The sequence below is a fragment of the Mytilus californianus genome, unplaced genomic scaffold (assembly GCF_021869535.1).
Source record: "Mytilus californianus isolate M0D057914Y unplaced genomic scaffold, xbMytCali1.0.p SCAF_14, whole genome shotgun sequence".
In the NCBI taxonomy this organism is placed as follows: domain Eukaryota; kingdom Metazoa; phylum Mollusca; class Bivalvia; order Mytilida; family Mytilidae; genus Mytilus; species Mytilus californianus.
Genome location: NW_026262626.1, coordinates 5261999 through 5285824, shown reverse-complemented (window position 1 = coordinate 5285824; position 23826 = coordinate 5261999). Strand labels below are relative to the sequence as shown.

Genomic DNA, 23826 nt, shown 5'->3' with positions numbered 1-23826 from the left:
CGTGAACGGTCACTACATCATGATTGGCGTTAATTGCATACTTGGTAATACAGTTCCAGCAAAGTTCACGTGATACGTCTGAAATTTCTAAGTAACGACAATACTCATAAACACAACAGCATGAGTTATTACTACCAACTCTGACTTTTTTTAAGAGTAAACAACAATTACGTAAGCTATAACTTCAAATGCTGAACAAGCAACGTTTACTGAACTGAAAACTACATCTAAACAAGTTTTTACCACCAACGACATTCCTACTGCAACAACAGAATCCATAATGGAATTCTATGCGACTGTCATATATGTCATACAAGTTAGAGGTTTAGCTAGCTATAAAAACCAGGTTTAATCTACCATTTTCTACATAAGGAAATGCCTGTGCCAAGTCAGGAATATGACAGTTGTTTTCCATTCGTTTGATGTTTGAGCTTTTGATTTTGCCATTTTATAAATGACTTTCCGTTCGGAATTTTTGTTTTTTTCTTTTTTCAACACTACACCGTCACAATGGACTTAATTAACGAATATAAAGCTCTATTGGTGGTGGTGGTGGTGGTGGGAGGGACACAGTAATATCGACCTAACAAATGCAAATGAAAATACCACTAAAATTTTTTAAACAACCACATATGTCATAAATACTAAATATAAGCAGCTTCTGCAGTTATTGATCATACTACTTAACATCAACAAAACGGAAAATGGCAAAACTATGCAACAGTAATTAATTCAATTGCAAAATGCAGTGGAATGAACATGAATATGCGTCAACATAGTTATTAAACCAAGAGTTCAAAGGAGTGAAGTTGAAATCATCACTTCGTAAATTTTACGGACGCCATCACTAGTTGGTTGACAGTTATGGAATATCCGTTTTGCAGATGACAGTGGATATATTCCAATTGTCGTAACTACAATGCCACCCCCTTTTCCCCGAATGTGACCTATCGAATTAGACTTATTACCGGGTTTGTACAAACATGAGCAACACGGCGCGTGCCACATATGGAGCAGGATCAGCTTACCCTTCCACAGCACCTGATATCACCCCCAGTTTTTGGTGGGGTTCGTGTTGCCCAGTCTTTAGTTTTCTATGATGTGTTTTGTGTACTGTTGTTTGTCTGTTTGTCTGTTGGTCTTTTTCCTTTTTTAGCTATGGTGTTGTCAGTTTATTTTCTACTTATGAGTGTGAATTTCCCTTTCAATTGGTATCTTTCGCCTCTTCTTGACAACAGACATAACTACAACCCAGACTGTCACTAATTCTTCGGATCAAACGTCAATCGAATTTTCAACAACCACACAACCATTTGCAAAAAAACGTGGAGCTACTACAACGAAAGACAGAATTAAATCAACTCAACTCATAACTCGAAAAAAAAAAAACTTTCAGTGTTAGCTCACTACAAGGTCTGAACAAATCTTAAATTTGATGCTTTGACAACGTTCACTGCGAAAGATCATGCAACCAAAATATTTTCAATTACAGTGACAAAATGTAGCACCCTCTATAACTACTGAACAAAACACAAGTATGTTGCCAAAGACAACTACAATAGGCACAACCACAGAATTTTCTATTTCGCTTAAAGACGCACCAACTATTAAAGACACAAGCTTACATTGTATTTTCATTTTCAACAGTAGAAGTTATAGATACAACTAAGTTAGTATCTACAAATGCACTAGATAATCAAACATTATAAAGCCTTCCATTTTTATTGCAATACATGGGGGAAAACCAGTTTAAACTGTTTACACTAGCTCAGCCATTTCATCAATTTCTGCCATTTTTTCTAGACGCAAACACCTACTTTTGTCTTCAAGGACAACAGTTGATTGTATTTTTCAAGAACATTAATACTGTTTGCCATGTTCGAAACATTACTGTGTGTTACTTTCTAAACTTAACCCTGTGCTTCATTCTGACAATTACTAGACGTACCGTTCTGATAACTATTGTGTGTGTTACTTTCTGAACTTTACTTAAATGTTACATATGTAATTTGACATGTGTTCATCTAGGTAACGGTTAATTGTACAGATAAATTTACACATTCAATCATCCATTTTTGGCGCTTTTAAATACGAAATTTTTAGTAAATAGCGTTTTGATATATTTTAACAACTGTATTTAGCTCAAATGAATAATAGCCGTATTGAACGTTCAAAATTGTGATTATAAAAGTCAATTATTGACTGTTTTAAAAGTTTTTAACGCTTATTGAATATGAAACTGCAAGTTTACGAGTGTACAGTAAACTTAATAACCCATATTTATGTGAGTGAGTATATACATTGTGAACTTGTCTTCGATGTTGCCACAGATGGACGTCTTCAAACAAGAATCTATGACAAACATGTTGAAATCAACTTTCCTATTGTTAACTTTCCCATTTCTCAGCAGTAACATATATCCTCTGCACCATCATATGGCGTTAACATATCTCAACTAATACGTTACGCTCTTACATGTTCACAATATGCGGAATTTATTAAGAGGAATGTGCTCCTTTCACAAACATTGCTCCAACAAAATTATGAGGAAGAACGACTGAAGTCGACACTTCTTAAGTTATTGGATCACCATCACGAATTGGTTGACCGATGCGATTTGTCAGTGTCTCAGCTTACTAGCGACATGTTTTTGGGATCTTAAGATACCAGAATACCAGTATAGTCGTCTTATCAATATTTTAACCGATTGTGTCCTATTCCCGATTGTAATTTTTTTTACCGTGTGTGGGTTCGCATGGCGATGTAGAGGACGCTTAGTACCCTATCGTCGCACCGATATAGCCCCTCTTAGAGTTACTGTAATTCCATTCGTTTTTGTTTGTGACCTTGATTTTTGTATCTTCTCAATCGATTTATGAGATATGAACATCGGTAATTAGTTATCAAAGGTACCAGGATTATAATTTAATACGCCAGACGCGCGTTTCGTCTACATAAGACTCATCAGTGACGCTCAGATCAAAATAGTAAGCCACTGTTCTCTAAATATATAATTATTTGCATCTTCCAAGTACAAATTTGTAGATCTGAAAAAAATTGTTAAAGTCGGACATTTTAATTTAGAATTATAAAACGCAGGCATGTCTACATATTTCAGCCTTTTATACTATTATTTCTTTTGAATTGAAACCTTCGACTTCTCTCATGTAACAATTCCCACAATTTGTAAAAGTTGAATAAACGCCTTTTTTGTTTACCGAGAAAATGCCATGATTTTGCATGATGACAATTATAAACAAGATTAATTATTACTTATATCATATGTATATATGTCAAATAATCTTCTTTGATATATTTTTAATGTACGATCGTGGTTATAAAATAGTTTAATTAAGTATTGTTACCGACGTAAACATAATCATAAGAATAATTACTTTTCTATCGTTCGCGCTTTAGCAATTTATACCTATGTTTTTTGCATCATAGGAGCATTTCTAAAATCCATGTTTTGTCAGTGGTACTCAATACTAAAGAAATCGAAGGTAAGAAGAGTAATAAACCAAACAATAGTAGTAAAAAGGAAGTCAATACAAGGGAACACTTGGTCATAAGGATGACAATTTTAGTTGACACATAACTTGCAAAATTAATACTTAATTAGACTTACTGATATGCACAAAGACTAGCACCAAACATGATATTCTTAATAATAATCGCAAATAAGTTGCATACATTTTCTTTTTTATTTAAAGTTTTATGAGTTATAACTGAAAATGACAGACCTTTTTTTTTTTTATTAATAACAATATATAAATATAAATAAAAACAGCAATGATATTAAAACATAAGTTCAAAGTTTTCAGACTTGCTGTTTAATTCATTTCGTTATATACATCGATAATATTATAATACTTTCCCTGAAAAAAAAACATTATAAAGGCCTGATACAATATTTCATGATTTAAGATGCTTTCCCTTTCATCTATCATTTCAGTGAACATCAAATGAATGCTTCGCTACTCACGAGCATTATCACCTCTTCTTGGCGATTACATCAAAACTTTGTTTCTTTCATTTTTCATTCAGATTATCTTTCCTTTAATACGAAGACAATTCTTGAAATGCATCATAAACCGATAACTTAAAACAATGTACCAGTTTCTGTCACATTCATACTTGTGGAGTTTTTTTGGATTTTCCGTGGTGTTATCTGTACTATAGATGAGTAATTTCCTGTAATAGAAATACATTTAAGTTTCATTCAACTAATTGCAAACATGTTTATTCGTCTGGCAAGTCACATGGGTTATTATTCTGAATAGAATAATGCTTCTTCGACCAGCTTAAATAAAAATAAGGAGATGTGGTATGATTTCCAATCCCAAAGTTCAAATGAAGTAGATGGAAGCAATTATATGCAACCGTACGGCCTTCAACAAGGAGAAAAACCGTATAGTCGGCTATAAAAGGCCCCGACATGAACAATGCGAAATAATTCAATTGAGAAAACTAACGACCTAACTTATAAGTAAGTTTATAATGTATGCAAGCTTTAAATGATCAATTGGTTTCTTAGTAATATCTTAATATCGCTACTAAAATATTGTTATTTTGTTTTTCTCTCGTTAATATCTCACAAAGTAAGATTTACGAGATAGCTAATGTTGCATGTCCTAATTGGCCATGAAAGCTGCCCCTTAATAACTATTATCAATAAATAAGTTTCCCAGCAACCCAAAAATTTGTTTTGTAAGCAGATTATTAGATACAATTCAGTAAGAAAAATATAAATAAACCATTTCATACAAGAGTTTGACTGTCCCTCTGGTATCTTTCGTCCCTCCTTCATACAAATTTGTGTTAATTACTTATTAATATTGTACCGAAGTTGTCGGTTTGTTGTTGGATCAGACCGTGCATTTTCTAACCAATGTGTAAATAAATGTTAATTTCGCTCTAGAAGGGATTTCAAAATGTAAACTAATGTCCAAAATTAGCCCCAAAGGGTGTCTTAAGATAAACATGGTAATTTCATTATGATAAGTTGTATATTGAAATGTGGTATGATTGCGAATGGGACAACTTTCCACCAGAGTTCAAATGGAGTGGGTATAATACTCACCAGATAGCCAAAGGACTCTGTGTTCTGGAATCTTTCTCCTAGATCACCAAGGTCTTCATAACCATCATTATCAACATCCCCTAGCTGCAGTTTTGTGTCGCGGTGGTAAACGTTAATACTTTCTTCGTCCTTTTCATATCTGAAAAGATTATAATCGGTAATTTTTGACCATAGGTTTTAATTTCTAGTATTATTATCAGTATCTCACAGACGTTTAATACAGTATACTACAATTTTACAAGTTCATACCACTTCAATTACAGTTCGAAGTGACCATCTTGGTACATAACATTGACAATAGATACTTGTACGTAGCCTTTAAACGTCAGTTTATCTCAACCAAAAGGAGATAATCTATCTGGGTTTTACCCTTTACCGTGTTAAAATTCAGATCATAGTATTATGATTGTGATACAGTAAAAGCGCAATGTTGTAGATATCAAAGCCAATAACGGTATAAAAAATAAATCTATACATACAATGGAGTTCTACTTTGAAAGTTTGTTTTAAAAGTAAAATGATAATACTCACAAAACCTTGTAAACTAACCATATTAAAATAATTGGCATGTCTTTATAGATGTTGTTTTCAATTTACAAGATAATTAAGTATTTTACAAACAACAGATAAAATTTGAGAATAACTCGGCTGATTCGTTGATTTATTGGAAAAGTGTCGTTTGTTCATTTAGAATTGTGGAGCTTGTGCATGTTCACATCAACGGTGATCTCCTGACATAAAACTACCCAAAGAGAGTTATGAAGAAAAACAAATTAAATCGACTGAGCACAGTTGTTACGGTCACCATCACGAATTGGTTGGCCGGTATGATCCTAGTTCTGTAGATAACAGAAGAATTGTCTGATCAATCAAATTATCAATGGGGTCCTATTCCCGATTTTTATATTTCGACTGAGTGTGGATTTGCATGGCGGGTACTGCATGCATAGAAGGAAACGCTAACCATGTCGAGGCACCCGGTATAGAGTAAATGAAATTCCCTCAGTGTTTTTTTATACCTTAGTTTGTATTGCACTTTTTTGACAACCATTCATTTGAAGATTGAAAAGCAATTAAGATAAAGTTTGTTGCAACTTAAGTACCTCAATGTGCTGAATACAGTTTGGTGTCAACGACCATGCCATATTTTCTACTCATCTTGGTTTTAGAATAGTGGTGTTTCATTTAGACAAGGTTAAAAATGTTCACAAAAAAAAATACCGAACTCCAAGGCAAATTCAAAAAGGGGAAGACAATACAAACTGACAAAACCAAACGCTATAAATCAACGGAACAAGTGAAAACAAAATCAACTGCCATATTCCTGACTTGGTACAGACATTTTCCGAAGCATGCAGCCAAATAGATACTCTTATTGTATATATGTGATTAAGTGACAGGACATTTTCAAGGTTTCATAGCTTTTTTTTAGGTTATTGTACAAACAATGATCTCCGCAAGAAAAATTGTATTTTGACAGGTATCAAAATCTTTGTAGTAACAGAAATCTCTTGCAATTTGTTGTTTGTAGATCTTAATCACCGAGTCACCCGTGGTAGAATCTGGTATATATAAACTCATCATAGATACCAGGATTGAAATTTTATACGCTAGACGCGCGTTTTGTCTACAGAAGACTCATAAGCGACGCTCGAATTTTAAAAGTTGAAAAGGCCAAATAAAGTACGAAGTTGAAGAGCAAAGAGGACCCAAAATTCCTAAAAGTTTTGCCAAATACAGCTAAGGTAATCTATGTGAGTAAAGAAAACGTCAATTGGAGAATAAACCAGTAACACCTATATATGTAAAATAATATCTTGATATGCTAAGCTTCTTTTCTTAAATTCTGTACACAGTTGGGTAAAAAAGAAACAATGTTAAATAAATATATTTCATATTTTAGAAAGGATAAAAGTAATACGAATATTCAAACAATGTTGAAACAATATATAAATATATACAATGATATATTTTCAATACGTAGTATAAACCTTGTGGTAATGAAATAATAGACACTTACACGCTGTATTTTCTGCTGTATCGTTTATAAGAGCAGAATCCAAGACAAATCAAAAGGACAATAAGGATAATTCCAGCAGAGACCGAAACTCCAATTATCAATGGTTCGTCATTCTTAACTTCTACTTGTTTGTTATTTACTAACTCGCAATTACTTCCACTATAGATATATTTTTCATTCTCCGCGCAACTGGAATAAATAATGGAATACTTGTATATACATTATGGACACAAGAGGGGACCATCTTCTATTTTATATTAATATTTATATTTCAAAGAAGTTGCAAATGTCAACTTATTGATAAACTCAATCAAGGAAAGGAATTAACTCAATATTTGAGAACATCTTCAGAAGCAGTGACATGTACATACATTTCGTATAAGACACAACTTTGCTCCTTTTTTTTTGCAATCTATTACTGTGGATTCATTTATTTTCGTGGGTACCAATTTTCGTGTTTGAGGAAAACTTGTATATTCGTGGATATTTAATTTCGTGGTTTTTTGCAAATTCTTAAATATATTCCTTTAGAAAGTTTGCAATTCGTTGTATATTTAAATTCGTGGTTCCCCTGTACCCACGAAATCCACGAAAACTGGTATCCAACGAATATTAATGAATCCACAGTATTACAAACCTAAAAACTGATAATTTCCGAAAATCAATTGTCATTGGCATATTTCAGAACCAATTCAACGTTGTTCATAACATTTACAATTGTTTCGATATATTTAATAGAAATGACAACACGGATTTTGGTTCGAAAAAAGTCGTACTTGTAGATGTATTTAAATGGTATCAATATTAAGAGAGAACTAACGTTGTGATGTAATAAGACATAAGGCATTATGAAAACGTTAAGAAAGATAAGGAGCCTACAAAATAGACCCTCGTAATCCCTAAAACTGTGGGAAAATGATTAGAATCGAACATTTAAGCAACAACACGGAATACGTTTTGTTAAGATAATCGTGCCTGAATAATTTAAAAATAAATTATTGATAAATAAAACTTGACCTACCTAAAGACTAGATTTTGTTTGTTGAAGCAGATTTTTGCTCAAAATTGCAGTACGATAAAAAAATATGAAATTAACCTTAATAATAAAAAGTGAAATATAAGAAAGCAGACACGTTTATTCTTAGACATGTTAGAAGTGTAATTGCATTTTCATAACATGTGTTTTAAGCTTACTTGCAAAATACACTGCTTTCATTCAAATAACATATTCCACCATTGAGGCATAAATGATTATTACATTTATGTTCACAAATTAAAGATGATCCAAGTGATTTTTTGCAAACATACCCTGTCGGACAGATGCCAGTGGCAGAACATTTATTTTCAAGCGTTGTTTTTGCTGAAATGATATAAATAGAACTAGTGATCTTTAAAAAATCCATCTATTTTATGAAGTATTTGATTAAAAATAGATCTATAATGCAAGTATATACTTAAAAGACATTTTAACATCCAACCATTCTTTTTTCAAAAAGTTTGAATGGTCATGAAAATAACGAAGATTCAAAATTCAAATATTGATTTTTGGAAATTTTAAAATCAACATAATTAACACAAATTTAAAAACATTATACTACAAACTCATTTGTTGAATGTAACACAAATACAAATGTTCAAACCTGCTTCCACAGTCACTGACAGTAGTGATAAATGACAAAAAACCACAAAAAAATTTAAACTGGTTCTTATTTAGAATAATTTTAAATTAACATTTGATCATATTGTTGTATTTCTCTTGAGATTAAAGATATTAAGATACATTTTATTGAATATAAAAATAAGAAGATGTGGTATTACAGACAAAGAGACAACTCTCCACACAGACGACGACGACAGACGACGGACGACGACGACAGACGATGGACGACGACGGACGCCAAGTGATGGCATAAGCCCACATTGGGTCTTTCGGGCTCGGTCTTGAAGCACCCAAATAAAATTTAATTGTTTTTTAAACAAAATGATTTAAAAAAACACAAAAAATTCAGTGACTTCATGACACAAACAACATATTTACCACTTCGAAGAAAATAGTTCCCATGGTCCTTTAGGTAATCATCTGTTAAATTATAACCTCTAAAAATTACAGAATTCTGTAGTGTAGCCTTCTTCTCAAGTAAATAAGCAAAAACCTTTTCGCTGTCAACAGAAGCCGATACCTTAATTCGATAGTCCACAACGACACTGCCTTGTCTGAAACAGACAATACATTTATGTCAATATATCAACGCTGCAAGACGTTTCGGCCATACTACCAGTTAGGCCACAATCGTTTCGGACATACTGCCAGTTCAGCAATATTTTGTAAAGTCGTTTCTGCCTTGGTTTTTATTATTATAAGGAGAGGAAAAAATATGTGTTTTAGAAGCAGAAGTTGAATAATAAATGGAAAAAATACACTTTAATTCTACATTTAGATTTATAGATAAAAGAAAGGACGTATGTTATTAGTCATATGTTCTTAATAAAAGTGTGTATCAAATTATGAATGTTATAAGAATAATCGTTAAACTTCTTTCAATTGTTGTAATTTGTTTTTACTGTAAAATCCAAGCGTTAACAAAACCGCTAGAAAAATCTCATCTTCTATTATTTCTTTCTTTTCTTTTCTGTTCATTTCTAATTTTATACCAGGTCTAGAAACTTATGACACAAACAGTCAACATTACCAGAAGATGGTCCTTTCTCGTAGTGCTGATATGATTATATTATGCTTGCATGCATGGATAAGAAAATATTACAAACAAAACATCATTAGTTACTTAGATTAGTTTTACTGTTTATAAAATGTTGAATGATTCGAGACACTAAGGGTTTTCTACCCTTAGGCATAGATTGCCTTAGCCGTATCTGTAGAAACCAATAAAATCGTCTGATCTGGTTTTTTTACCAATTGTTTCCTATTCCCGATTGAGGCATTTTGACTCAATCTCTTCCTAATCGATAAACGACATTTGAACATTGGTAAACTACTGACGCCTTTATCTGATTCATTTTGTTCGAAATATTCGTTTTTTTTATAAACGCTCTTCTACTTTATATTTGGCCTTCCAACTGCTTTGATGCAAGCACCACTCATGAGTTTTTTGTAGACGAAACGCACGCCTGGCGTACCAAATTATAAGCCTGATATCTTTAGTTATTTGTTTGTACATGCACTAATAGAGCTTATAAGATTAACTTTGAATACTGCATAGGACTTCAGAAGTGGAACCTAACGAAATTGTGCATTGGTTGTTACATGACTTTATCAAATTTATTGCAAAAATTAATATATCCACCCACTGGACAATGAAAACAATGGCCGAAAGAAATCAGCACGGCAGTCTTTTATCAAGAATCAAACCTCCATTAATCATGATATACAAAGAAACAGTCATTTTATACAGGCATCAGAAAATAGAGTACTAATATGGACTGATACTTACATGTACCTTACAATTAATAATGACATAAATCCTGGCATATGCTTGTATAGTACCAGCAACTGAAAATATCCAAATTATATTAAACTCTACTTGAATTGACAAAAAAAAGTTTAAACATCTTACGCTTATCTTTAAAATTTTCTTAGTGTCAAGTTGAAGTGACTGGATTTGCACTATATTTTACTTTTACAGCAAGCCTGATCAGCTTTTAACTAGAAGTTCTACCGAGCCTGCAGCATCACTTAAATATACGACCAATGTCAACAATGGTCACTGTCGAAAAACCAACTTAATCTTCTTAGATTAAGAAGCAATTAACCTTTACGGCATTTATGGAAAATGTTCACTAATTTTCAAATCAAGCAGAATAAAGAATTACTTTTTACTATTTTGTCTTGTTTTCAGTGAAATAGAATGCAATGAGAATAAAAAAAATGTTTTATCAAATATTAGTATCAACTGGTATTTTACAACACTTTACGGATTTGTTATTTCATCTTTTGTCTAATATATCATTTCTTGTAACAACTACGGAAATGACAAAATTTTTAATCTGGTTTTGGTAACTTAAACTCAAAAATTGGTAGCAAGTGGTCCTTCACATGATTTTGTTAATGATTTCAGTTTTTCAAAAAATGATTTTTTTCATGATGATTGCATGTTATAACTTGGGTTAAACAACATAACTCTGAAGAGGGGGTTATTACTGTATCTTTGAAGTTTTGCATTATTTATTACTAAACGTGGTTTTAAAAATTCATATGACAAGGATAATTCTATTATAACCATATTGACAGAAAAAAAAATACACCATCATGCTAATAGTGGACAAAAAGTATTTAGCGAAAACTGACTTTTATTTGTATCTTCCTAATTGTTCGATGAGATTTAAACTTCAGTAAACTACTTTACCTAAATTTTATGATTATTGTAGTTCGCTATGGCGAATAATCGCACCAACGCTAATTGAACTTTATATATGCTTAAACAAATACAGTACTGCGGCTTTCTCCACTAATCAAAACTGTAGTCATTTCTGCTGAAAGTAAAATTTAACACCAAAAATCAATCAATCAATCAATCAATCAATCAATCAATCAATCAATGTTAAATAAGTATATACCATGACCCAATAAAAAGGATGTAGATAAACCATATCCCTTCAAAAGATACAACATAACTTCCCACTATTAAAAAGAACGATTATCAAAACCAAACCTAGTCTGAGCATGGAAGAATTAAGGTAATAGGTTATGTGTTCGTTTTTACGATGCTTAATTGAGAGAGCATCGATTTTCACAATGTGTCCGCTTATCGTTCTGTCGTCATTATGTAATGAAACACTAAACACTACTATTGTAAAAGATATTTTAAAAAATCAACGTGAATGTTAAATGTCACACACATACAACTTACAAGAATGTGTACACCACAAAAGAAAACGCAACTGAAAATACATGAAGGCACAAAACACTCAAACATAAAGGATTTTAAACGTCACAAAAAGATGATAGTAAGATATATGAGAGGGACGAAGGAATGTTAAGATAGATTTAGATAGGGAATTTGAGTTGCATGCATAGAGTAATGGCGGTTATCACATTTTAACTAAAGTTATTGAGAAACCACAATTACACATTTTTTTTACAGTTGTCTGTTAAACTGTGCAATTTGAAATATACATGCATACTGTCTTACTTTCAATTCTTTCACAGAAAATGCATCGATACATTGTTTCTTAAACTGTTAATCTTGTAATATTTCCATGAAAGGACAATCTTTCATGAAAATATATCGCCTATATGAAAATAAAAGGATTATCAGTAATCCCTTGTCGGTTTAAAAAGGGAAATGTTCTTAAAAAAAAACAACTTTATTTTCAAATTTTTGTATAAATGCATCGAATTTGTCTAAAAGCTAAATAATCCTCTCTGATTAACAATTGTCTTTTTTATTTTCGCCTGAACCTTTCGGATTTAGCTTTTGGACATATGTTATCAGTTTAACCATAATCTAAAAATATGATGTTAGCCCCTTAGGATTGATGTGAATGCATCTAAATCTCAACATTATTCCAAAACCTACCAGTTATCTGGCAGAAACAACTTAGCAAATACCTGTTTTAACTTGTTGTCATCTTTAAATTATTAAATGAAAATTTTTAGGTAACAAATACAAGAAAGCGTCAATACACTCTATTATCAGAGATCGGTACAGCAGATACTGAGATAAGTGTTCCCAATCCTACCTACCTTTTCTCTTCGTCCCCGGTGGGACATAACCCTATATGTTCCCGATCGCTATTACACAATTTTTTTTGCTATAGTGTACAACCGATTTCTTTCCAATTTTCCAATTGCCATTGTAATGAAATGGATTCGCATTCGTATACAGCAGATTTTGATCTTTGTATGGCATTGCCGGTGGACGTTTAGTCCACCATGGTATCACCATCCCCACTTTTGTGATTAGTACATGAAATACCATTGATTTATTCATTTTCCGTAAATTTTAAATGGAAGAATTATTCGAAACGTTTTTCTACCCCCAGGAATGGATTGCTTTGCCGTGTTCTTCAACCTCGTATTTGATTTGGCTATTCAAATATCCTGATTTGAGTGCCACGGACAAGTCTTATGTAGACGAAACGAGCGTCTTGCGTACCAAATCATACGACTGATAACTTTGATGACTTTTACCTTTTGCATCTGCTGTATCGATAGCCGGTTATAGGGTAGAGGTATAGTCAAAATAAACATAACAATCACAATTATAAAGGATTGTTTAAACATTAAACAAATTTGTGTGACACAATACATGTAGTTATATTTTCCTTTCAAACAGAAAATTATATAGTATACTGTAACACATATTTTGAAATTACACAAATGCGCCCTTTTTTCCTGGTTTGTGACGTCAACGAATAAATTAATTGTATGACAGGGATAATCCTACGTCAGCTGTAGCCATTATATCTGAGACATAACAAAGAAATAGTTGGTGCTAGGTAAGTTCAGATAAATTAACTGATTTCTTTCCTTTCTAATAAGTAAGTTGGTTGACAGGAAATATTGTTAAGTATTTAAGGTGGTACCCAACACTTTGACTAAAAAATATTTGGCTCGTTTAATTTTCATAAAAAATTGACAAAAAATTTACTTTGACCTGTTGACAAAAAATATAAACATTTCAATAAATTTGAACCACACAATTTACAAGAATAATTTCACGGATATATAGCAGTTTGAAAACACTAGTTTTGATCATTGAGAATCTTGATTTCTCTTTACTACTAGTATGTGATTTAAACGTTCATCAGATTTTTAAAGGGTTAACTCCCTTAGGTGTTCTGTATCATCTTAATTTAGATTCTTACCTCTTCGCTTATGTGTTTACTAATGGTCTGGTACGCATCAGTATGAGGATAGTAGTAATCGTTTGTCCATTGAATACATAAAGATATCGTCAATTTAATGGTAAAATATGCTGAATCTGAAAAAGAACCATAGTACTGTAAGATTATGACAACAGTTGCACTTACATATCATTCGATCTGTTTTAATCATTGAGACACTTCTGAAACCTGAATGCTGATGGGCGTCTCAGTATTTTTGAAAGAGGGTCAAATCCATTGATAATTCCTGTATAGACCAAAATATAACTGAAAAACAGTATTTTTATCTAAGCGAATAATATCTATTTGTGATTACTTAGGTGGGTGTGACTGCTCTTCATCAGCCAAAGGAGTTATCTTTTAATTTACTTGGTACAGTAATAACTTTCTTTGCCGGTTGTTCCAAGTTATAATTCAGTATTTGGCATCATATTCCTTCTGTTTTAAAAAATCTGAATACATTTTATTCTATCATACTATTTACTGCTTCACCTATTAACTTTTTTATCTATTTATTTATTCTGAAATAAGTTTTCACCCTATGTTTCCAAAGTAGCTACCGATTGAAGTTTAATATAGCAAACATATATTCAAATATTATCTAAATTTGGAATAAGTGATATTGAAATTTTATTTATAATTTAAAGCAATACTTTTTACATTTTAGGTATTGTAAATTCATAATTATTCATTAGGTTCAAATATGGATTTCTTGTGCATAGTTAAACCAATAATTTTAATGTTTAACAATATAACATTATCCAATAAACTTGTGTGAAAAAATCTGTTAACACCAGGAAATTAAGTATCTTAGAAAATTATATTTTCGTAAATCCACCAAAATTGGTACCAACAAAAATAAATCTATGAACAGTTTATAGCAAATAACGAGTATTGCAATATATAGAAAATATGAATTCACTTTTGCACTACAATCATTGTTATGGTTGTCCAAGATCCATATGCAAAAAAAAAAACAAAAAACAAAAAAAACAACTATAACAAGTTCTTAATAATTTAATGGGGTCTTTATGCTGCCATAATGATCAATTGCTTATAAAACTTTAAAGATACCTAATATATTGAAAAGACAACATAACAATATGAATTTACTTTTGGACTACAATCATTGTTATTGATGTCCAAGATCCATATGAGAAAAAAACTATTACTACTACTTAATAATTCATTGGGCCTTTATGTTGCCATGATTATTAATTGCTTATAAAATGGAAAGGTACTTGATACATGTATATTGAAAAGGACAACATAAAGCTTTTGCTTAGACTTTCCATCATGGAAAACCGTCCTCATATGTAAAATAATGTATAACTGAAAAGCTTACCAAGCAGTAGTTCCTGATTATCATACTTTGCTATGTTGGCTGCATAGGATAGTGGTGTTGACACAGAAATATTACACCAACCTCCCACTGTATAACAATAATATTCACATATAAACTTCTCTGATGGCGTTGTTGTTGGCGTTGTTGTCATGACCGTTGTTGTAACAGCCATTGTGGTAGTAGCTTCAGTCGTTGTTATCTGTGGTGTAGTTGTAGCTTCAGTCGTTGTTATCTCTGGAGTAGTAGTAGCTTCAGTCGTTGTTATATCTGGAGTTGTGGTAGCTTGAGTAGTTGTTACCTCTGGTGTAGTAGTAGCTTCAGTCGTTGTTATTTCTGGTGTAGTAGTAGCTTCAGTCGTTGTTTTCTCTGGAGTAGTAGTAGCTTCAGTCGTCGTTATCTCTGGTGTAGTAGTAGCTTCAGTCGTTGTTATGTCTGGAGTAGAAGTAGCTTCTGTCGTTGTTACCTCTGGTGTAGTAGTAGCTTCAGTCGTTGTTATCTCTGGAGTAGAAGTAGCTTCAGTCGTTGTTATCACTGGAGTAGTTGTAGCTTCAGTCGTTGTTATCTCTTGCGTAGTCGTTGCTTCTGTCGTTGTTATCTCTGGTGTAGTAGTAGCTTCAGTCGTTGTTACCTTTGGAGTAGTAGTAGCTTCAGTCGTTGTTATCTGTGGAGTAGTAGTAGCTTCAGGCGTTTTTTTCTCTGGTGTGGTAGTAGCCTCAGTCGTTGTTACCTCTGGAGTAGTAGTAGCCTCTATCGTTGTAATCTTTAGCGTCGTTGTAACTTCAGCCGTTGTTATCTCTGGTGTGGTAGTAGCTTTAGTCGTTGTTACCTGTGGAGTAGTAGTAGCTTGGGTCGTTGTTATCTCTTGTGTAGTAGTAGCTTCAGTCGTTGTTAGCTCAGGAGTAGTAGTAGCTTGTGTCGTTGTTATCTCGGGCGTAGTAGTAGCTTCAGTCGTAGTTATCTCGGGTGTGGTAGTAGCCTCTGTCGTTGTAATCTCTGGTGTCGTTGTAGAGTGAGTCGTTGTTATCTCTGGTGTAGTAGTAGCCTCAGTCGTTGTTACCTGTGGAGAAGTAGTAGCTTCAGTCGTTGTTACCTTTGGAGTAGTAGTAGCTTCAGTCGTTGTTATCTCTGGTGTAGTAGTAGCCTCAGTCGTTGTTACTTCTGGAGTAGTGGTAGCTTGAGTCGTTGTTACCTCTGGAGTAGTAGTAGCCTCTATCGTTGTAATCTTTAGCGTCGTTGTAACTTCAGCCGTTGTTATCTCTGGTGTGGTAGTAGCTTTAGTCGTTGTTACCTGTGGAGTAGTAGTAGCTTGGGTCGTTGTTATCTCTTGTGTAGTAGTAGCTTCAGTCGTTGTTAGCTCAGGAGTAGTAGTAGCTTGTGTCGTTGTTATCTCGGGCGTAGTAGTAGCTTCAGTCGTTGTTATCTCGGGTGTGGTAGTAGCCTCTGTCGTTGTAATCTCTGGTGTCGTTGTAGCTTGAGTCGTTGTTATCTCTGGTATAGTAGTAGCCTCAGTCGTTGTTACCTGTGGAGAAGTAGTAGCTTCAGTCGTTGTTACCTTTGGAGTAGTAGTAGCTTCAGTCGTTGTTATCTCTGGTGTAGTAGTAGCCTCAGTCGTTGTTACTTCTGGAGTAGTGGTAGCTTGAGTCGTTGTTATCTCTAGTGTAGTAGTTGCTTCAGTCGTTGTTACCTCTGGAGTAGTAGTAGCTTCATCCGTTGTTACCTGTGGAGTAGAAGTAGCTTCAGTCGTTGTTATCTCTGGTGTGGTAGTAGCCTCTGTCGTTGTAGCTTGAGTCGTTGTTATCTCTGGTGTAGTAGTAGCTTCAGTCGTTGTAATCTCTGGAGTAGTAGTAGCTTCAGTCGTTGTTACTTTTGGAGTAGTAGTAGCTTCAGTCGTTGTTATCTCTGGTGAAGTAGTAGCATCAGTCGTTGTTACCTCTGGAGTGGTGGTAGCTTGAGTCGTTGTTATCTCTGGTGTAGTAGTTGCTTCAGTCGTTGTTATCTGTGGTGTAGTAGTAGCTTCAGTCGTGGTTATCTCTGGCGTAGTAGTGGCTTCAGTCGTTGTTATCTTTGGAGTAGTAGTAGCTTCAGTCGTTGTTATCTCTGGTGTAGTAGTAGCTTCAGTCGTTGTTATCTCTGGTGTAGTAGTTGCTTCAGTCGTTGTTATCTCTGGTGTGGTAGTAGCTTCAGTCGTTGTTATCTCTGGTGTGGTAGTAGCCTCAGTCGTTGTTATCTCTGGCGTAGTAGTAGCTTCAGTCGTTGTTATCTCTGGCGTAGTAGTGGCCTCAGTCGTTGTTATCTTTGGAGTAGTAGTAGCTTCGGTCGTTGTTATCTCTGGTGTAGTAGTAGCTTCAGTCGTTGTTATCTCTGGCGTAGTAGTAGCTTCAGTCGTTGTTATCTCTGGTGTAGTTGTTGCTTCAGTCGTTGTTATCTCTGGTGTGGTAGTAGCTTCAGTCGTTGTTATCTCTGGTGTGGTAGTAGCCTCAGTCGTTGTTATCTCTGGTGTGGTAGTAGCCTCAGTCGTTGTTATCTCTGGCGTAGTAGTAGCTTCAGTCGTTGTTAGCTTTGGAGTAGTAGTAGCTTCAGTCGTTGTTATAACTGGTGTTGTAGTTGCCTCAGTCGTTGTTATCTCTGGTGTGGTAGTAGCTTCAGTCGTTGTTATCTCTGGTGTTGTAGTAGCCTCAGTCGTTGTTATCTCTGGTGTGGTAGTAGCCTCAGTCGTTGTTATCTCTGGCGTAGTAGTAGCTTCAGTCGTTGTTAGCTTTGGAGTAGTAGTAGCTTCAGTCGTTGTTATAACTGGTGTTGTAGTTGCCTCAGTCGTTGTTATCTCTGGTGTGGTAGTAGCTTCAGTCGTTGTTATCTCTGGTGTGGTAGTAGCCTCAGTCGTTATCTCTGGCGTAGTAGTAGTTTCAGTAGTTGTTACTTTTAAAGTAGTAGTAGCTTCAGTCGTTGTTATAACTGGTGTTGTAGTAGCCTCAATCGTTGTTAGCTCAGGAGTAGTAGTAGCCTCTGTCGTTGTTATCTCTGGTGTCGTTGTAGCTTCAGTCGTTGTTACCTCTGGTGTAGTAGTAGCTACATTAGTCGTTATCTCGGGCGTTGTAGTAGCTTCAGTCGTTGTTATATCTGGAGTAGTAGTAGCTTCAGTCGTTGTTACCTCTGGTGTAGTAGTAGCTTCAGTCGTTGTTATCTCTGGTGTAGTAGTAGCTTCAGTCGTTGTTATATCTGGAGTAGTAGTAGCTTGAGTCGTTGTTATCTCTGGAGTAGTTGTAGCTTGAGTCGTTGTTATCTCTGGTGTAGAAGTAGCTTCAGTTGTTGTTATATCTGGAGTAGTAGTAGCTTGAGCCGTTGTTATCTCTGGTGTAGTAGTAGCTTGAGTCGTTGTCATATCTGGAGTTGTGGTAGCTTCAGTCGTTGTTATCTCTGGCGTAGTAGTAGCTTTAGTCGTTGTTATATCTGGAGTAGTGGTAGCTTGAGTCGTTGTTAACTCTGGTGTAGTAGTAGCCTTAGTCGTTGTTATATCTGGAGTAGTGGTAGCTTGAGTCGTTGTTATCTCTGGTGTAGTGGTAGCTTCAGTCGTTGTTATCTCTGGTGTAGTAGTGGATTCAGTCGTTGTTACCTCTGGTGTAGTTGTAATCTCTGCTGTTGTTGTCATTTCTTGTGTTGTTAGTACATGACAGTAGCTTTCACAAAGATCTGCGACTGAAAACCCAAAACATAGTTTCAATAAGGTTTGACGTATAGATGGCTCATAAATGTTTGTTATGTTTATCAAAAATAACATTACATTACTAGTATCAAATGTTATAAAAAATTTCCTTACAACTGATCGATTGGTTTGTTATAATGTTCTGCACGGGGAGACCTATTATTTGTGTGTTTTTTGTCCGGATGTAAAACGTTTATCACCGTAAAATCTATAACAACTAATATTTAAAAGAATCTTTTTATAATTACTTCATACAATATTTCGTTATGTATTTGTATATTCTATTTCATGTTTTTACCAAACATATTTTAGGGGTGTCAAGTAGGAAATTATGGATTTTGTAATTTCTATACATACTGGGTAGTTTGTAAACGCAAAAATCGACAACATCTTACATTCGATTAGAATTACTTATAAAGTGCCGTTATGTATCTTATTGGAATATTTGCTTAGTTCTATTTTGTGACTATTGAGGTACTCCTAGTGTCCAAGAGAGCGTACGCATGTGTATGCATTGGGCGGCTACATCCAGTTCTCATAAACTAAGCGCACATAGTAACATAATTTTACTTGCAGATGCATCCCGGAGAGACTAGCATTTTGCCATTAGATGAAATTCGCATGACCCACAATATATATTACAGTTGTTTTTCACTTGTTCCGTTGGTTGATACCGTGTGATTTTGTCCGTTTTATGGACCTCCCCTTTTTGAATTTACCTTGGAGATCGGTATTTTTGTTATACTTTGTTATGGTTCAGTTGCTTTCATCAACTTTTAAACTTCATTTAGTTTTTGTCCGAATATTTAGTTCTCTGATACTCTGTGACCAACAATCAAACAATGTTGTGCAAAGATGCATCTATACTAGGTGATTATAACAATATGGTATTAGAAGAAGTCCTCTCTTACCAATATTTTATGATTCATTGACTTTGATCAAGTTGTACGTCCTAATTCATTCTTAGATACTACATGACTTACAATTATAATATAACTAGTACTAGAAACTATCTTTAGGAAGTGAAGCAGTCGGTCACATATAAAAGGTCAATTCTAACTGTCTTTTACGATTCATTGACCTCGGACTAGTCCGAGTCATGATTTTGATACTATGTGACTAACGATTATAATACTTGGTGTAAAGATGCATATTAAGGAGTAAAGCAGCCTCCCACAAAAATACGTCACTCTGACCTTTATTTAATGCTTCATTTACTTCGATTGAGTATTTCATTTGAGTTAATTTTTCAAACAACAAGTGACCAACAATCGTACAATTTAGCGTATTAATGCATTTAGGAGACATTATAATGTCTCCCTTTCCGATCTGTATCTTGTGGAAAAAAAGAAAAACGTTTGTGTCAACAATCAACAAACCTTATTCTATAAGGTTCAGTCAGTTGTAACAAAATTTATCACAGATATGTTATAGGTATTCAGGTGCTTGTTTTGTTTATTTATTTGTTTATTATATTTTTATTGTAATTATCATTATTGCACTGCGCTAAGAATTCTTACCAGTATAACAATCCGCATTCACTGTACATATGCCTTTCAAAATAAGCAATGAAGAAATGGCCAATAAATCAGAATAGATCATTGTTCTGAAAAAAATTATATTTTCATTATAAGTATTTAATTATGTGTTATATCTCGTAAAATTAAATTCATAAGACTAGTGGTGATATTTTGAATGATAAAGGGTTTGAATGTGACAAGTGTTGAATTAAAAGTCGGCGATGTCGATACAAGTATAAAGACGTGTGTAAAGTTTTATAGTTTACATTGTGTACTTTCGTCTATTTTTTTCTTTTATTTGTCCTACCTTTCATTTGTGATGACATTACTTTACTAATTTCGGATTTTTCCTTTTTTTCGATATGTCGACCACTTTTTGTTCTTTATAAGATTTTTTTGTTCCGCGTTTACTGTATAATATGTACCAGGAAAACTTGCAATATGCACATTTTCTAGTCTAGTTATTTTTGTCAATTTAAATCTATTTTAAAATATTAACAAAAGACTTCTTGGTATTGTATGTTTTAAATGGTATTAAATAGATGTTATTATTTATGTGAACAATATATAATTTATCAAAAGATAAATTTGATTGATTTTGTTTTTATTCGGACCATCCAATTTGACATATGTTTAATGATGTCTTCATAACTCTATCAAATAAACGAATATAACAGTATATACTTATCTTTAATACCAGTTGGGATTTCTCGCATAATTGCGATTAAGACAAGAAAAGTATCCAATGGCATGTATTCAGTTGCATTTATTTCTTTAGATATAAATTTGAAATTACCAGTTTATATTTCATACATACTTGTGAATTTTTTCAACGTCGAGTCTGGTCAGTAACATCAGGATCCAGAGTTGGTAAATTTAAAAACTCGATAGATTTATTCAGGTAGTTAAATAAGACAGGTATTTCAACAAAATTTTTACTGGTACGGAGTAAAAGGACTCAAATAACTGTTTAAAAAAGAATGTTATGAACTTGTCAAAACCTATACCTCTAAAAAAAACATAAAATTGGAATTTATCTTTAAATATTTTCAGTAATTTTATATTGTTACAAAACATTATTTTTCTAAGTAAATAACCCTTTAACTTTAAATAATATCAAGGGATACGATTCAATAACGTCAAAAATTTGTATTCTGTTTTATCAACATACATTGAATGGCTTAATGAATAACCGTGATATTGTTCAAATTATAATTCTACGTTCTGATGTTGATTGGCACAATTTCCTAAAATATTGCATATTGGACGAGCAGTTAATCCTATTCATACCATAATTGATCATTTTGGCTGTTTGCCATTAACCAAAATTTTGGATCCACCAATTATTGTTCCATGAATAAAATATACGAAAAAAATTACTGAAGTTAAACTGTTCATTTAGCATTTAGTACATTCAGGTATATAGAATATTGTGAACTTTTGCTAGATTGCAAATGCAAAATACTTGTAAATGATACTGAAAAAGGTAGCTTGATCACCCATTAGTTATATGGAAAGTAAATTCCTTTTTTTTCTTAATATTAAAAAAAGATCAAACTGATATAACATTTATAATGATTTCTTCAATGATCTTTTCATCATATTTGACTTCAAAATATCCGTGTTCATTTCTAAAAAATGGAAGAGAAAAAAAAAAGAACTTAAGATTACAAACATGATTAACCTGGCCTCCGACACACTTATCTGGTCTAAATTCATGTCAGTCTTTGTTAAACTTACAACTATTATATTATTATGAAAGTTTATAATAATGACTGTTCGACGTCTCTACTGCATGTATTGATATATTTTGTGTATACGATATTTTAAACGCACTCAACCATTAAAAAAAATTTAATAATATAAAATTTGAAGTATTGAAGTTATCTTATTATACTAATACGAATGAAACGAATGGTTTTAAATTTCACCTTATTAAAATGTATTTTCAAACATCCATTTTTGTTGGATATCAGTTTTCTTGTTTAAAGTTAAGCTATCCACATGGTTTCAGTTAGAAAAAATTACATAGATAAAAATGTACCCTTTCAACAAAATCAATGCATAAGCTATAACTTAACGAAATTGATTAACAGGAGTGTGCTCCTGAAATAAAAACTTATTAAAATGAGATATGAAGATAAACGACTGAAATCGACACTACATAAGTTTACGGTCACAATCAGAGATTGGTTGAACGATATGATGTGACTGTGTCTCTACTCACTTGCCTAGCGATATGTTTCTTGTCTATTACTATCGCCGTAATTTAAATACCGGAATAGTTGTGTGATCTGTAAATTTACCGACTTTGTCGTCTTCCAGAGTGAACAATTTAGACAGAGCGTGGATTCGCATTGGGGTGATGCAGACAGAGCAAGAGATGCTGAACTTCGTACTTTTTTTTATTCGAGCGTCGCTGACGAGTCTATTGTAGACGAAACGCGCTTCTGGCGTACACAATTTTAATCCGGATATCTATCATGAGTGCATTTACCCTGTCGACACATAAGGTTTTGCTCCTTTTGGAGTTTATATGACTACCTTCTCAGTTTTGTTTTACCTTGATGTGTATCTTCTTAATGGGTTAATAGAGATTTTCAATAAAATGACATATGTAAGTAACTCGACGTACGGACCTAATGGGACTGGTTATTGCCAACCATTGAATTTGATTAAATGCGTTGCTCAAGTTTAAACAAAGTATTCAAATACTTTGAAAATCACACACTGGAATTTTCGTCCCTATAAAATAATTTTATCATGACGAAAAATGATAGAAATCTTGCATTTCATTTATCACGTAGTTTTCCAGATTCCCGTCTTTATTTTCACAGACATAAGATCACGTATAAACACACGTATCCCATACCTATCATACGTACGATTTGAGTTATCTTTCATGGTTTTGATAATGACAATTATTTTTCAATAGACTTTGCAGATGAACGCCCCATTATACTTTTTTTCTGTCTTTCTTTATAGTTTATCTATTTTTTTTTATTATATTTGTTGCGGGGAAAATATTTAGAAGGATATTTTCTGACAATTTCAGAAATATCGAAACCAGAGTTTGTGAGAGTCTGTCTCTTTATAAAAGTTGAAAATTGAGTTAAAACTCTCGCTTCCATTTAATTTCTAAACAAAAGTATTTTTCATTTATTATAAAATGTAATGATAAAAAATCCCTATATATGTTGTTTTTTAGAATTAAGGTGTGTTCGAGTAGGGATTGTCCTGTATTAATTTGTTTAACGGGAATGCTATCGGAGTCCAAACACAAAAGACATTTCTAGGCAATTTTTTTTATATCCC

General features: G+C 33.2%; 1 protein-coding gene across 50 annotated transcripts; it reads right to left on the bottom strand.

Annotated features, from left to right (window-relative positions):
- Positions 1-3681: 3681 nt before the first annotated feature.
- Positions 3682-21446, bottom strand: LOC127724068 (mucin-17-like). 50 transcript variants are annotated; one of them, XM_052230905.1, is made up of 14 exons: positions 21329-21446; positions 20512-20597; positions 18440-18984; positions 17222-17650; positions 16580-16810; positions 16349-16381; positions 15292-15919; positions 13929-14044; positions 10553-10611; positions 9142-9317; positions 8298-8463; positions 7104-7292; positions 5084-5222; positions 3682-4194 (listed from the first exon to the last, which is right to left on the bottom strand). In XM_052230905.1, exons 1-14 carry the CDS (start codon positions 21364-21366, stop codon positions 4177-4179), a joined length of 2853 nt encoding a protein of 950 aa, XP_052086865.1. In that variant the 5' UTR covers positions 21367-21446; the 3' UTR covers positions 3682-4176. The 50 variants fall into 50 exon arrangements, with proteins under 50 accessions (XP_052086865.1, XP_052086822.1, XP_052086827.1 ...); XM_052230862.1 differs by having other exon boundaries at positions 15292-15523; positions 15590-16810; XM_052230867.1 differs by having other exon boundaries at positions 15292-15490; positions 15590-16810.
- Positions 21447-23826: the final 2380 nt, after the last annotated feature.

Excerpts from the sequence above, each read along its gene's own strand:
- LOC127724068 (XM_052230857.1), bottom strand. The coding sequence starts at position 21,366 with ATGTTACTGACCAGACTCGACGTTGAAAAAATTCACAA. Across the intron at positions 17,651-18,439 it reads AAGCTACTACTACACCAGAG|ATAACAACGACTGAAGCTAC; the intron begins GTAACAACGACT and ends ACTACGCCAGAG. Across the intron at positions 7,293-8,297 it reads GAAAGCAGTGTATTTTGCAA|TTGCGCGGAGAATGAAAAAT; the intron begins GTAAGCTTAAAA and ends TATTTATTCCAG.